Below are 16,929 nucleotides of genomic sequence, written 5' to 3' on the forward strand. Positions count from 1 at the left end.
TAATAGAACTACCTGTCACATACTGATAAATAGGCCTCTATTTAACAGTACTGCAGAGGGTATTATTGAAAGTGAATGACTTAATAAACAGGTATTACTCAAATAAATGACTTTTCTATGAGTATACTTGTTCAGAGACTGTAATGACGCCTCCCTGTTACCTGGTTTGCTCTGTTTGTCATGGGAGTTTGCACAGCACCGTCAAATCAGTGTTTGCTCATTTGCAACAACCTGTGCCAAAAATGATGATGATAAAAAATGTCACATGGGTGATTCCTAAAGACTAGACTAAGCAACTTTTAATTTCCTCAAATTCTCAGGTACTTCTTCAGATTTGAACTGACACAGTTGACATACTGTATGTTGGAAATCAAGAATGCTTCAGATGAAGGTTTAATGTATGATGTTGGAACAATTAAGTATGTGGTAGAAAGACATTGAAAAATGAACCTGTACTATTGCACTAATGCAGGCAAAGTACAGATTTAACAATATGTGAACTATCAGAGAAGAACTTGTCTTTGTTACTTTGTATCTTCTTCTCCCACTTGCTCCATATTCATTAAGTCACCTCTTCTCTCATCTCAGGAATTTTAACAGAAACTCAAAATGCCAGGAAGATGCAAGTAATTCCAAAAATACCTAAACCTAGAAAACAGGCAGATTGCAGAGTGTCTCCTTTAACCATGATTGATGCAAGTGAAGAAATAGTCTCTACATGAGGAAATTGTTTGTGTCTCGAGCTAGGTTTATTCCAAGGCTTATCGGTTATTCAAAGCAACAATGAAACTACAGAGAAAACAATATAGAAATGTCTATTTCATAAAAGGAAAGTTCTCTGTGCTCTGCAGCCTCTGAGAGAATGTGTTTATACAAAACCTAAGATGAATCTATTTCGCAATAAAAACATTCTTCTCTCTCTCTAGATACAAAAAAATTGTTTTCTTTGCAACTTTATACACCAGGACTTGATGTATAATGCAATACTGTGCATTTGTCTCTGCACAGAGACAACACAAATCCTATCAAAATAATAAATAAATAAAAATATCTATGACACTATGAGCCCTTTTCCACATGTGGCAACAAAGTAGACACTTACCATGCGCTCATCTCCACTATGCTCTCCTCTCCGCTTACAGTTGAGTAAAATGCCCTCCGTGTGCACGAAGACCATTTCCTTTGACTTCCAACTAATGGAGGAGACGAGACTCCTCTTTGACTACATATGTGTTTGTTTTCTCAGTGGTGTGCAGGGATACACAGCTCATCACCAGAGAAGAAAGCACTGTAAGACGAGCATATGCCTCACCTAAACTCCCGCCCTCACCTCAGACACACACCCCCAGTTAAGCCAGGAGGGAGTGTCATGGTGTGTGTGTGTGTGTGTGGAGGGTGTGGAGGGCAACAAATGCCTCCTACACCCATCTTCATGCTTGAGCACTGTGTCATATGAATCCTGTAAACGCGTGAGGGCGTTAGTCTTCGTTTGATGTTCAACATGAGTGATGAGCAGATTCACTACCTTTCCCTGACCTAACACACACACACGTTTGTGCTTCATTCATAGTGAGGACCCTCATAGACATAATGCGTTCCCTAACCCCTTGCCCTAACCTTACCCATCACAACTAAGTACTTAACACTAACCTTTACCCTAACCCTAACCTAAACCCAACTCTAACCCTAGCCCTAAAACCAGGTTTTAACCCTCATAAATCCCTTTAGAGATGTGAGGACCAGCCAAAATATCCTCACTTTCACAAAATGTCCTCTGTATGGTTTATACAATTTCTGGTCCTCATAAAGCCACAAATACAAGAACACACACAACTAATTTAAGACAGGTATTTCAGGCTCCACAGTATAAACTCAAACAACTCCTTAAAATTGTGGCATGCTATCTATTGGCATAAAGTGGTGTGGAATTCACGCAAAAGGCCAACTTGTAACACAACACCATACCGTATAATAAAGTGGATCATATATCATCTTCAGTTGTGCTTATATTCACATATTACATCTACAAGGAGGCTGTCTATCGGTGTTATCTCCTCCAAAGCAAAGGCTGTACCTTGAAGGCACTTGGTGCAGACAAATATAGTTGTCATTTGCAACCAATAGGAGAGTGAATGTGCTGGGTGATAAGAGAAACATTCATTCATTCATTCTGCTCCACGTATCCGTTTAAGTGTTGCTTGGGGAGCTGGAGCCAATCCCAGCTGACATGGGGTGAGAGGGCACTGGACTCCAGTCTCCAGACTACCACAGGGCCAACAAACAGAAACACCACGATTACTTCAGAGTCTACATTTATTAACAATCTGCATGTGTTTCGACTATGGGAGGAAGCCAAAGTACCCAGAGAAAACCCACGCACACACAAGGAAATCATGCAAACCCCACAAAAAGCTCCTTGTTGATACAAGTAACCGAAAGAAAATAGAGCAAATACAAGATGCCGGGCATCACAGTCAGGTTTCAGAACTGGAGTTTGTGCATTCAAATCAATTTCATGGAGCGTAACAGGTATGTACTCCAGGGGTACTGTGGTACTGTGTTACCGTGATCACTGCTGAAAAACCATTTACAGAGACACAGAGTTTTACTCATGCACCACAGGCTCACTATGTCAGCAGCAATTACCTTTCATAACCCTCCTCTTTTTACTTACTTTATCAATGAATGTAAGTCTGCATCTCTGCTCTATAAGCTTTGCCTCTAAAATGACTGAATCTAATTGACATAGTTAACATAGTTTGACTCAGCAAATGTCATTTTAATGACGATGATAAATATCACAAGGGTGACCAAAAAACATTTGTAATGGGGAATCAACGTATCTGAGCACCAAGTGAGGAAATAACTTGCTGGCATAGTGGGACATTAAGATATCAGCGATACGGTCGGTGGGACTGGACACTGATTAGAGAAAAATGGGAATGAGTCAGTTCATTCAATGCATCAAGTGGAACTTAACACTGTGGATTCAACCCAGCTTTGCAGCAGTGGATCCTCTCAACAAGACTATATTTTATAACATTACACGGTTCAGGATTTTTAGGCGTATCTAAAAAAAATATGGTTGAATGGCGTACCAGAGCCATAGTTAGCATAACTCCTCCTCAAACTCTGTAAAGATATAAAAACCATATAAAAAGTGTGCATTATCAGCAGTTAATCTATTCACTCATGAGTAACTGCACCTTCTAATACAAATGTGTCTTCCCTCAATGCAAAATTAAAATTGTTTTCTTGCTCTTTTAACTGCATGAATCTTTTTACCATCTTTAACTCTCCCAAATTTCCACTGCAGGATTGCACAAAAAATAAATATGCATCCTATACACACACACACACACACACACACACACACACACACACACACACACAGACATACACACAACACACAGACAAGCCTCTTCAATCTCCCGCCTACTCACATCAATGGCATCTCTTTCAAAGATGCGGAGCTGGAGGAAGAGCTCCAGTTTGATCTTCCTTTCCTGGAACAGCTCCTCCATCTGGCCCTGAGCCTCATCCAGCTGCTGCAGCACACTCTCGATGTGAGCCATGGAGCTGTTGTGTGGAGTCTTGTTGCTCGAGATGGCCGAGTCTCTATAGGGAAACACAAACACAGGTGCAGTGGTTGAAGGCATCCAAAAGGAAGTGGAAGAAAATCATCATTTGCCTTATAGTTTGAGGATTTGTAGCCTAGTACTTTACAGTCACGCAAGTCAAATTATTGAGGCCAAGGGCTTCAAAAAAACATAGTCCCCCTCTGAATAATACTTTGAATTTGGTTATATGTGCTAATGTTGTACATCCGTCATTAGCGGTTAGACTGTACAACAAGCCCTGCTCTCAGTAGACCACAAGTAACAGGTTACTCATCCCACGTGCAATATATATAATATAAATATATATATATATATATATATGTATATATATATATACATATATATATATAATATACTTTACATAAGTGCAATATACATATAAAATAGTTCCATCCTTGTTTATACTGTAAATATCAAGCCCATACTGTATATTCTGGTAACTGTCTACAATGTACATTCTTTTGTAACGTTTTACAGTCGTATTGTACTTTCACATAATGTGTAAATGCATTTTTATTATTTTTTACCTCTTGTCTTCACTGCCTTTTGCTGCTGTGACAATGTAAATCTCCCCACTGCGGGACTAATAAAGGACCATCTTATCTTACCTTATCTTTACCCAATTAAAATAATATCATTTGTTAAACAAACGGCAGCAGATATAGTTACATAACTACACATTTGCTCTTGTCATGATTTATATTCTGATACATGTATGCTGATATGTGAATTGGGTCTCCATAGTTTGTCATCTTTAAAAAGTGTGTCACCATACACATGAACACTACATGAATGTGACCTCCACTGCTGTACATTAAATGTTACACAGACTTTAGCATAGCACTGGATAACAATGTTACCTGAGTTGCTGGATGAGGTCCTCTCCCTCTTTGATGACATTGACAGTAGCCTGCAGGGTGGTTTGCTGCTGCTGGCCAAAACGTTTGATCAGGTCCTGCACTGCCTCCACCGACTCGGCATACACATCATCCAGCAGCTCCTTCTGAAGCTCCTCCAGCCACGTCCACAGCTAAAGAGATTGACAGAACAGGCAAGCTGCTTAAAATGCTGTGTGACACATGGTAATGGAGACCAGGGCAGAACCACGGCGGGGCAGTGAGCTGAATATAACACATGAGGATTGGGGAAAAAAGGAAGAAAAGATGCCACATGGATGAACAGAGAATGATTAGAAACAGGAATTATAATCCATCTAGTTCTGTTGGTGTTTTGTGAATGGTCATCTTCATACCAGATTAGCCATCTGGCACAGTAACCAGAAGGCAGGAGTGAGACCCAAACACCAACTGTTTGTCTACCACTCATACTGTAAGTATCATTATGATCATCAGCCTGGTAACATACATGCAAAATAAAACAGGGAAGAATTAAAGGTCCAGTGTGTAATTCATAATAAATAATTGGTAGGAGTATGACACCTCCACTCCAAACTCCTCACTCAGCTCATCGGGGAACTACAGTGGCCTTCACATGCCAGAGAGGATGTAGTTTTTCCTTCATTTCCATAGTAAGCTTCTGCTCCAAAACACAAAATGCACCCTGAGCCCTAAACACTTAAGTATGTATAAAACCAATTCTACACTTAAACATACTTCAGCTTATGTGGAGGGAATTTATTTGTCTACTAAAGCCAGTGTGGATGAATCCCCTCTCTTCAGTACAGTGCTTGCTGCCTCTCATGCTGGACGGCATCCAAAGGCTTCTACAAGTCAAAGAGGTGATGGCCAAGAAGGTTGGACACACACAGAGTTTCACAAACACACACACACACACACACACACACACTCACACACAGAAACCTGCAGCAGTATGAGCTGACAGATGGGGCGAAGGCGATTAGTCCATATGGACATTAAAGACTAGCTTCATTAATAACACCATGTGTCTATGACAGACTCTGGTTCTCTGTAAACAGGATGCAGTGTTAACACATGTAAAGCTCTGTCAGTGCAGGGAGAGAGATTTTAACATACATGTACAGTGGGCGACCTTCACACTACGAGAGGAATCAGGAGAGTGGGCAGTGATTAGTATGTTTCAGCATATTGCTGCTCTTATCTTATCTGCTTGGTCTTTGATTAGTTCTTTTTAAACCGTAATACGAACATTTAAATACTGATTGTCATTATCGCAGTGAGGGACAGGGTGGATTGCCTTTGATTTGTGTAAACACTGGTGCTACAGGGAAAAAGAAATGCACATGAGACTTCAACAGGTAGCGAAATTTGGGGCAAATTTAAAATAAGTGGGAACATTAAATAGGGAAATGAGAAAAACATGATAAATGCATTAAAAGCGCTTACTTTTACCTTCCTTACTTTATACATAATTACCGGTATAGATATTTACATTTGGGCAAAACAGAGGAGACGTATTGATGTTGAATGGGACTAATGTGTAGGAGAGGAGAGGAGATACACACCTCTTTGACATGCGTGTGGAAGGCGACAGACATGTCCAGAAGGACCTTGCGCTGCTCGACGCGCCGCACAAAGTCCTGGATGCGATCCTCGAGCTGGTGGGCAGCCTGGTAAATTTCCTCTGGGTCACACTCTCCAGTCTGAGCGAGCTGCTCTGCTGCCTCCAGCAACTTGTCCGCATTAGTGTAGGTATTCTGAAACATTTACATTAGGTGCGATTAAATTGACGACCTACTGGAGAAGTAAAGGACTGGAAAAATTGATTAATTTGAAGTTAAGATAAGATAAAATAATAGAATAAGATATATAGGCGGCAAAATATAACAAAAAAAGAGAAATAACAGTCATTTTTTTTAGATTAACAACAAAATAAGAATTCATCTCACCTGTGCAACCTCTTCAAAGTCCTCGTGCCTCTTTTGCAGAGCTCTGGCTCTGTGCAGAGACTTCCCCACCCCTGTGTGCTTGCTGAGGAAGGCCTCGCCATGGTTCTCGATCCAGTCCAGCACCTTGAAACACACACACACATAAGTCTGTGAATACGGATGCAGTATACATTTTCAAGCAGTAGGGGGTGCAATTGAATGGCTGTATTGAGATTACATTAGATTTACAGATGTCTATAGCTGTCATCTCTCTCTCTTCCTCATCCCTCTGTCAGCTCACCCCCCCCCCCCCCCCCCCCCCCCCCCTGCTCTTTACTCTTCTCTAAATCTGCACTGAGTCACATTTAAATCATACAAATGAAGTCAATTAGTTCTTACTAAATGAGAAATCCAGACCAACGCAGAGTGTCAACATTTCTGCCACGGTTGAGATCGCCTATTAATCTTAGTGCAGAATTACCTTATAATCTATTAAACAGATGGCTCCATCTGTTTCTGTGTTGTGTAATGAATGGGTTTTTTTTCATGACGCTCTCAAGGTCTCCGCGAGAATATTTTGACGGGACAAATGTGCATGAGCACAAGCACAATGCCCTCCACACCTAATGTGACCGTAAATTGCATCACCATGGAAACTACTACCAAGAGAAGAGGTGATGAAAGAGAAAGATGAAAGAGAGAGAGAGAGAGAGAGAGAGAGAGAGAGAGAGAGTGAGGGGACAGACAGGCAAAAAAGAGTTTATGCCCAAAGGGAAGAAACACTGAAAGGACACCACACACCTCCACAGTAGTTTTGATCTCAGAGCTTGGCTATGCAGAGAGTCACTCAGAAAAGACAGAGCCTCATGTGGAGCTTACTTGCTGCACGTCCTGCTGAAAGACGCACAGCTGCAGACGCTGGTGGAGGCGAACTTTGCGATGTTGCCAGATGTTTTCCAGCTGCCTCTGGTGATGCAGCACTTCGTGGATGATGTCCAGGACGTGGTGGACGGCCTTGGAGTAGTTGGCTGATGCCATTAGCGAATCTGCGCTCCCTGGGGTCAGGGGTCGCTGCAGTTTGTCCAGTAGAGACTTGCCATCCTGACTTACCTATAAAAGGTTGACATGTAGAGTCACAAATCGTACATAGAATCATGTATTTAACCATATTTAAGTTGGATAGAACTGACAGTGTATGGAAACAACTTATTTTAATAAATTATTTTCTAAAATACAGCAACGTAAGGTAAAACTTGGGTACAAGCTAAAGGGATGACTATGCTTGTGGTTTAAAATGAAGAGGAATTGACTTTATTTTCATTTAATATAACATCATTTGAATTTGTTTTCCTCTCTCTGTTCCTATTCCTTTACTATGTTTATGTGCAGATAAACAAAAAGGCGTGTATGTGTGTGTGTGTGTGTGTGTATTTGTGTGTACTGACCTCCGAGTATGCAGTGGTAATGTGCTCATATAAACCCTGATGATGGTGAATGGTGTCTTCCAGATCCTGGAGTTCAGAGGGCAGCTCTCCTTCACCACATGCCTTACACCACGGCTCCACTTTACTCATATACTGAGGAGAGCAGACACAAGGGTACAATATGACACACCTCCATACGTGTTGTCATGTATGTCATAAACATAAAGTCCGAATATTAACACTGTGTTATGTCCTTATGTACAACCACACATTAACATGCGAGCTATTTCAAAACAAATATGAAATTATTTGTATGTTACATCATGAGATAATGGTCTCCTTAATAACAAATACAACAGGAAAAACTACAACATCCTGCCTGTAATCCCGATATATCAAACTTCAGTTACAACAAATTAATATCAGTTCAGCTCAGATGATAGCCAGCATGTACGATTGTACTGGAAAGGATGTTGCATACGAATATGTTGGAAGTTGCAAACATTGATCATTCAAATGGCCATTAAGTTCTATTTTTCTTTACTTCCTTTGTGTTCCTACCTGGTCTGCTTTCTGGTGGAAGCTGGCAGACATCTCCAACAGTGTGCTGCGTTCGTCCAGTGCTGCGGCGAACGCCTTCCACTCCTGCTCCAGCTGACCTGAGATTTGCTGGATCTGCTGTGAGGCATAGTGGCCTGACTCCAGGAGCCGGTTGCCTACCGACATGATCCGGTTGATGTTCACATACACATTCTGTGTTTGAGGAGAGACAGAGAAGAGGACAAGGATTAAAATACTTAACAGAAGAAAACCAGTTATTTTAGGCCTCCTAAATTGATTCCATTATTCTTAAAGTTCTTGTATTTTAGCACCATTCAATTTTTCATTTTGGTCCCACAAGCAATTTATAACTTACTTTGCAGCAGCACACATTTTACATTGCGATTAGTGTGTCTTAGTTAACTGGAACACAGAAAGATGTTTTTCTTCATCTGAAGTTATTGTTGTTATTGCCATTTTAATATTTTATTTATTTATTTATTTGGGTCTTTTGTATTTTTTTACTCCTTCAACCCATCTACAGATTAACATTATAAATAAAGCAACTGGCTATGATCAGAAAAATGTACATGCTAATGTTCATTAACACAAACAGACAAATAAATACATAAAAAAGACAAAGTTATTGTAATCACAGTCCAGTGTAACATCCTGGTATAAAAGAATTGTTGTAGTGCCATTACGTAACATATGGTGTGTTTGTGAACACATTACAATGACATTCATAAGCAAAAAAAGTGATTAAATGTATAAGAAGAAAAAAAAGTCAAAATATGCACCTTTGTCATAAGCTACCCCCACACTACACACACGCACACACATGCAGCCTTGTGGACATTAAAAAGTCATTCGTTTGGGAGGCACATCCCATGTCAGTGATGAAAAGAAACCCATTTGCCTCTTAATCTTTTAGTCATTTTAATATACGGGCTCCAAGCTGTTTTGTGCAGATAGGCATGGATCACCAAACGCTAATTAACAACTGTGTTAACAGCCTGTTATTATTCTATTCAATTACTGCTCCTGAAGCCTATTATGGCTCTTAGTCTGCCTGTTCCAGTCACAACGGGAAGGAGAAATGAACCAAACACCAGCTACAGCCCTCAAAACAGAGGCAGACAGTGAGACAGACAGATAGAAACAGAAATGATGACCTCATTAAAAGATGCACCGAGCGATGCTTTGTTTTATTTAGGCTGAAAGGCTTGAGATGTCCTCAGACTGTATCTCAGACTGGGGTTTAAAAGTGGTTTTGCAGAGCGTTACTTCATTCTCTGAGGATTTTGTGAACCAAGCAGAAACTTCCCCAAGTGCCAAGAGTCTTGACACTGGGTCATCAAAAGCCTGACGACAGCTCAGGGATAATTGAGATGGTGTAAACTATGGGTCCAAGTGCACAAGGTAAGCTGTATAAGACAAAAGAGAAACACTGCACAGTTGAACTACATTAATCCTATTAGAATTAGAAATGAAATATGAGTGGAAGACGTATCTCTAAGCTATAGGTCTTGTACCACATTATACTCCAGGAAAATATGATGATTTTCAGAATGGAACACGTGCACAAAGACACAAAAACAAAGGGTGAATTTCAGACCTGACTGATCACAAAGCAGAGAGTGTTAGCAGATGGCAACAGATGGCAAAATAATTAAATTTTATAAGCGTTTCTTTTTACTAAAGACTACGGTTTTCTACTTCTTATTGTGTTAAAATATATTCACTGTACTTTTTGAGTCAAAATGTAGAGTGTCCTTTTAGGCAGAAATGGTCTTATGTCACCTTGGAGATTCATAAACTCAGCCCAGAGGTTCAAACAACTGAGAAATGTGCCGCAAGTGACAAAATTGTTGGGACTGTAAGGAAAAGACAATGTCAAACTCACCAGACGTGCACTGCAACTTTGGATTTGGTGATAGCTGTAGGTTTTAATATGGAATTTGGCACCAAGAAAACCCAGGTGAATTTTCAGTACACCCACAGTGTAACTTTGTCACGAAATGATCTTGTCTACAAAATAACTTCCCCATTTTTGTCTTCCGCGTAACACGTTGAGGTGCTAAAATGATCACTCATGTGACTTCTACAGCCCGTGCTGTGCATATATTTGGCATTTTTTATGATCTAATAACAATATTTGCCTCAGCAATAATAGTGTCTCCACAAAGATCAATAAAGTCTGATTATTGCTTTTGTAGGATTTATATATAATAGCACACAGAGTGTAATGTTGTATAAGTCAATGTTGTATCAATACAAATGCCAGCTACTGCAGCCATTACATAATCAACCCTTTTTGTACCAGGCATTACTACGAATAATGACTATTGGAATGAATCTGTCCCGCTATGATACATTCCTTTTTTCCAGTTATGATTAATGTACTCGCTGCTATGTCGTGGGTACTTTATGAATACATAAAAACAGACAGTGCTGATGATGCATATATAGCATGGTTGCTGACAAACGGTCACAACAAGATGATACGAACAGTGAAAATATGGTCTTAATTTAACTGAAAAAGAGGATTCATGAAAACAGGGGGTAAGAGAAAGAAGCCATGTCACTGATAGAATGTCACAATGTTACACAATATACATTATGGGCAGGTATGAAATGTGTATGTAAACAAAATAGAATGGACCAGAATCACAGAGTGTGTATAAAAAATGGATGGACTGGCTTGCACAAGGAGGAAAGAAGGAATAAAATATTGAATAACCACCAGGGGGCGATTCCTCTGGTTGCAAAAAAGAAGTCAAATTAAATGGAAGAAAAATTATCCACTTCTCACTTCATTTACAAAGTCTGTAAACACTTTCTTGAGGAGTTATTGGTAGGTCTTCAGATTCCTATGAGTGACACGTAATGACCAGTTGCAACAGAACAGAACAGAACAGAACAGAATTGAATAGAATAGAATAGAATAGAATAGAACAGAACACAATAGAATACAATAGAAAATACTTCATTGTCATTTGGTTGACACTTTGGCTTTACCAATATGTTGAGTAATGCTCACTTATAAAATACTAATGAGGCAGTGTCATTTCAGTGACACACACACACCGTGACACACACACACACACACACACACACACACACACACACACTCCCGACACTTTGTATTTCCATTCAGCAGGCAACAGGAAGAGGAAACGCTGCTTACTGTGGAAGAATGGGTGGAGGGGGCGGTGGTCACACTCTGAGTGTACCCATGTGCATTGTGAATGTATTTGTATGTTCATACTGTTGTTCCATCTGTCCATTCTGCTCCTGTTGTCTCAGGAGTCGCTGCTTCATCTCAACCCACAGTGTTGACACAACTGGCTTTGGGCGTTCACTAAAAGGTTGCTCCTGGGGCTTCATGTTGACACTGCTCATTGTCAATAGTTCCCAACAACAGTGACTGGTGGACAATTTTTACTCAGACGTGGAAATGGTCCCATTGTACGTTATGCCCCTAATTCTAAACCATATGGGGCATTTAGACCATCACAGGAGCCAAAAAAACCATTCACTCACACACTCACACACTCACACCTACGAGCAATTCAGAGAGTCCAATTAACCTCTGCATGTTTTTGGACCGTGGGAGGAAACCACCAACGACATGTGATCAAAATATAAGTGAGGAATGCACACATGTATCTGCCATACGGTATGTGAGATAGGTGGACGTACTAGATGCACATTGCTGTGGATAAGTATCATAGAAATGTCATATTAAGTTATCCCTAGTTGTGAATTATGGTTCACTGTGCAACTGAACTGAACCACAACCAAAACAACAGCTAATGGTGGAAAGGGGAGTATGAGTGGGAGGATGAACGGTAGCTCTGATCTCCCCGGGCGACACTTGTGTCACAAAAACAATAGTTTCAAAGAGAAATGTTTTGTTCAACTAGGGGGTAATGTGCTGCACATGTTTACATGTTGTTGTTTTTTTGTAGTTTTGAAGCCAAAAAAACAAAACAATTCAGTAAGCCATCACATAGACTGTTGCTTGTCATGCTAGTGCACCACACTGAATTCACCATCCAGAAAACAAAGAAGCAAAACAGAAAAGCCTGTATGAACACAAACAGGAAGGGTGGTATAATACTTTTCTCAGGATATCGTTACTACATTAAAAATAGTTTCTGTTGTGTAGATTTTGGCCATTTTAAATCAACATGCTTGAAAGACATCATACACATCGTTGCTCCAAGCTATGAGGAGGTGAAAAGGAGGGGCAGTGCACAGGATTGAGTGCAGGATGGTGTTTTATAGGCTATATGTAAACACAAAATGTTACACCATGAGGTATTAAAGGATTTAAAAACAACCAGCAGAGCATAACTAATGACTGCAGAATTAAAACAGTGTAACGTCCTCAGTGACTTGCATTAGTCTGGGGTAGAATGCCACAGGTTATTGTGAGGTATAAAAAAGGGCAGGAGGGGTTATGGAGCAAAGCAGCAGAGGGCAGCAAACAGCTATGGGAGGGGTATGGAGGCAATATGGGTCAATTATGGGGACAATGCTGAGTTGGGGCAGAGTGGAAAACAGCTGAATAATGAGGCAGCGATTCAAAGGCCACGGAGAGGATGGTTTTGGATGAAGGCTGTGAAAAAGTAGATTGTTTGTGTGTGTGTGTGTGTGTCAGTGTTGTGAAGGCTGTTAATGTGAATGACAGTAATGATGATAGTTTGAGATGACATCATCTGTGCGTGTGTTACAACGTCTTACCATGCAGTTCATTGCGAAGTGGTTGTGCTGTGTCTGCAGCTCAACGGCATGCTGGTGGTTTCCTCCAATTTCTGTGTAGCTCGTGAGGAAAAGCCCCTTGTTGTGCATGATCCAGTCGAACATCTGCACACAGAAGAAGGACAAGAGTTTGTCACCGACTAGAGAGATGCATTTTCAAGTTGCAGCTCAGCACAGCCGAGACATGAAACCTCACTGATGATTCACAGCCACACACGCTCGCTCGGTTATTAACAGTTTCCCACAAAATAACGCAGCTCAAATTACCTTTGATTAAGAAATAAATGTGTGTGCGCATGGAAACATACACATACTCAATGTTATACTCAATATTAGAAAAAGCTCTAAAAATCCACATATTAAAAACATAAGAATTCACATTAGTAGGATGTTACATAACACTGTGTCAATAATAGCCGGCAGTGTCGGTGCAACGATGGATCTCGTCTGTTCAACATTTACCATTTGATCCATGCAGAGCTTTTCTAATCCAGGGATAAAAGTTGATCTGAGGACTTAAATGTTCAGGTTATTGTAATGTTTTCAAATTCCCAGCTAAGTCTGGTATGCATGCATGCTCACGAATCAGATTAGCCAATGGCCAACCTGAAATACTGCAATATGTGTCAGGCAATAAAAAATGCAGCGTTGGCACATTTCAACACAGAGGCACCGAGGGGCAAAGAGCTGAAGAGGCAGCTGGGAACCAATAAACTTTACTCCATGCATTTAATTATCATCATGTCGGCATCGCCATAGCAACCAGGCGTGACGTCACCCATAAGACTATGAACACCTGCCTCAAGGTCCACCATGTGGACCGTTTGCAAACAGAGATTTATGTCACCTTCAGCCAGGCACCTATAGCGGCTGTCAGTTACAGTTGTGTCCACTCATTTCTGCCGTACTTTATTGTCTTGTTCCCTCTAAATGGAAACATACCGTCATTTAGGAAATTGATGTGCTATTGAGCCCCATGGTGGCTATTGAATAGAATAGAATAGAATAGAACCCTGACCTTCTCAGCGTCCTGTTCGAAGAGTCGCAGCTGGAAACACTGGTCCAGTTTCAACTTCCTCATGTGCCACAGCTGCTGCAAATTCTGGCGCGTCCCATGCAGCTTGTCCAACAAACCCGTCACTTTAGCCACCAGGTTGTGTGCATCTGCATGCGCATGGAACCCATGATGATGGTCATTGAGATCTCCACTAGCTCCTCCAGCTCGGATGCCGTACCCACTTTCACTAATGCTTCCTCCCCCTGCAGTTTGGGACTGTAGCCTTTGAAGCAGCCGTCGTCCCTGCGTGTCCAGCTCCTCTACTGACGCTTTAGTGGCCCGTTTCTTTAGTGCAGCATGTTCTTCCATGAGCCGCCGAGCCCCCTCCAGGTCCCGAGGGAGATCCCGCTGGGACAGTGTTTCTTGGAGCTCCTCAAGACGTGCCAGGGCTCGCGTTGCATCGCTGGCAAAGGTCTCAAATGAGAGCCGCACCTGAAAGGACAGTTAAATGTAATTCTGATTTTTCAAAATGTAAATACTGATGGGAGTCATTGTCTGCTTCTGTCTTAATTAGACAAACACAAAGCCTGTAGTGAAATACTGGAAACCAAAACACAAAATATCCAAACCTCAATCCAGTCATCATGGTTGTATTCTAAGCTGCCCTCAAAGTCAGCTGTCAGCTGGGACGGGTCCACAATCTTGGATAAACCGTCTAAGGAGACCATCACCGTCTGGGCGTGGGTAAACAGAGATACCATTACAAGATGAAAGAATCGCAAAAGGTGCAAGAGCAGGAGTAAAGGAAAGACAGAGGGAAAGAAAGACAACCACAACTCCTAGTCATCATTAACATCATCACCATATTTCAAACTAACCAAACGTTAACCTGCCAAAAATGTTCCCACCATTAAACCTATGAAAACAACGTGCAGAACCAGAGGCTCCACATTTCAAGTGTTTAGATAGGTGGTACGACCAATACAAACATTCCAGACATTCCATGCTGCATTTATAGTATGTTTTTATTAATAAGATGGAAGTACAAAGATATACATTCTTGGGGGGGGCGGGGGGGGAGACTGCTGAGGTTCACTTGAGTGCGGGGCCAAAACTTAACTTTGCGACGCAGCTGGACTTCTCACACTCTCTATGAATCTGACTTAATTTTCACTGATGGCTAACGCAGACTAATCAGTGTCCAGCAAGATCTTTTCAATGATGACAATGGCTGTTAACATAACAGCCATCTGTTAGCATAACAGCTAAAGAATGATTTATTTTTTTAAAGTATTCTGAAAGATGCTTCACTATAGGCTTTACTTGAAAACGAAAAAATACATGTTCAGGGTTATCACTCTTATAACTCTAGCAAATGGCAAATGTGCGAGACAGTGACTGACAGATGGTTCATCCAACTGCTCATCTCCAAACAAGTTCTTCCGAGTTGGGTTTTTTGTAAGAAACCGTCCTGCATTAGGTTCCAAAACACATAGAAAATACAATATTTGATGCTGATTGCCTGGGAGCGATCACCTGTTCAGAAGATACTCAAACAAGTGACCTTGTGGTGATATTTAAAAAAATATCAACAACCGCAGTGCATTTGTGATGAGATGCTTCGCCCTGTCCTATATATCCTGTTGCCATAGTAACTGGGTCAGGACTAAATATACCAGTACCACATGCCCACACGGGACAGAAGAGAGCCACTGTCACCGAGCTGCGGTCCAATTAGATCCGATAAATTAGGACCAGTGGCTATGTTAAACTCACTGCATATGTAATACATTCAAGAAAATGTATATCTTAAAATACATTGACATAAGGAGCACAACCATCGTCTGCATCTTCTGCAGAAAACAAACAAGAGCTACAAACCTATATAATCAAAACAGTCCTGTGCACAACATCCACGGCAACAAAACTCAGGTGAGAAATGTTAAGAAGGATTCAGAAGGATGTAGAGAATCACGCACCTCAAATTCAAACTTGGAGCTGCCAAAGTTGGTCCTCTGCTTCTGCCAGAAGTTGTCTGGCTTGATGATGAGGGCGACGTGAATGCAAGAAGGAAAAGACTCCTGAAGGATCTTCAGCAGAGGCTTGATACTGTCCCACTTAGAACCACGCATGTCCACAATCACTGTGAACCCATGTCTGGCCACCTCCTCACTGCAGAAACACATTTAAAGAGGTCAGGTTGCAGGAAACACAGAGCAACGGAATATGTTAAATCAACTTTTAAATTCCCACACGAAACCGTTATGTGACTCATTTGAGACTAAACGAGATAAAAGAATGCAAAACATGCACAGCTGTGAAGATGACAACGAAAAGAAAAAGAAAAAAAAAGAATATTTAAAATCTGAAGAGCATGTGGGGGAACATTTTTAAAATTTCCACTGCTGCTTACCAGGAGTCCCGCTGCTGTATAAGTCCATAAAAGGTTGTTTCTCAGTGTCAAAGGCTTTAATCGCAATGTGTCTAGCTAGGACACAGAAACAGACACAGATCCCGCTGCTCTAACTCACACTGACCTCACTCTGAAAACAGATTGTCAGCCAAATGGGCACAGAAAAACAGAGCGAGAGAGAGGGAGGGAGAGGGGGAGAGAGCGAGCGAGAGAGACGCAACAGAAAAAGGGTAAAAGAGGGTAAAGAAAAAATATTTGGACAAGAGAAAGAGCAAAGGCTGACCTCCATCTGAGTTAGTGACACTGTTCCTTCTTTGTCTCAATCTCTAAGGCTGTTCACCTCTGGCTGGTCCCTTAAC

General features: G+C 41.1%; 1 protein-coding gene across 3 annotated transcripts in view; it reads right to left on the reverse strand.

Annotated features, from left to right (window-relative positions):
- triob (trio Rho guanine nucleotide exchange factor b) overlaps positions 1–16,929 on the reverse strand; it is a 98,849-nt gene that overhangs the window by 37,731 nt on the left and 44,189 nt on the right. For 2 of the 3 annotated variants that reach the window (XM_058646948.1, XM_058646950.1), the window contains exons 5-15: positions 16,137–16,329; positions 14,787–14,891; positions 14,179–14,649; positions 13,143–13,265; positions 8,412–8,603; positions 7,872–8,003; positions 7,306–7,536; positions 6,448–6,570; positions 6,064–6,255; positions 4,481–4,650; positions 3,444–3,618 (exon numbers count right to left, since the gene is read on the reverse strand). In XM_058646948.1, the coding sequence (XP_058502931.1) occupies positions 3,444–3,618; positions 4,481–4,650; positions 6,064–6,255; positions 6,448–6,570; positions 7,306–7,536; positions 7,872–8,003; positions 8,412–8,603; positions 13,143–13,265; positions 14,179–14,649; positions 14,787–14,891; positions 16,137–16,329 (2,107 nt within the window). Of the gene's footprint in view, positions 1–3,443; positions 3,619–4,480; positions 4,651–6,063; positions 6,256–6,447; positions 6,571–7,305; positions 7,537–7,871; positions 8,004–8,411; positions 8,604–13,142; positions 13,266–14,178; positions 14,650–14,786; positions 14,892–16,136; positions 16,330–16,570; positions 16,670–16,929 lie in introns of those variants that run through there. The other variant, XM_058646949.1, reaches the window with a different exon arrangement.

The sequence above is a fragment of the Solea solea genome, chromosome 13 (assembly GCF_958295425.1).
Source record: "Solea solea chromosome 13, fSolSol10.1, whole genome shotgun sequence".
Taxonomy (NCBI): Eukaryota; Metazoa; Chordata; class Actinopteri; order Pleuronectiformes; family Soleidae; genus Solea; species Solea solea.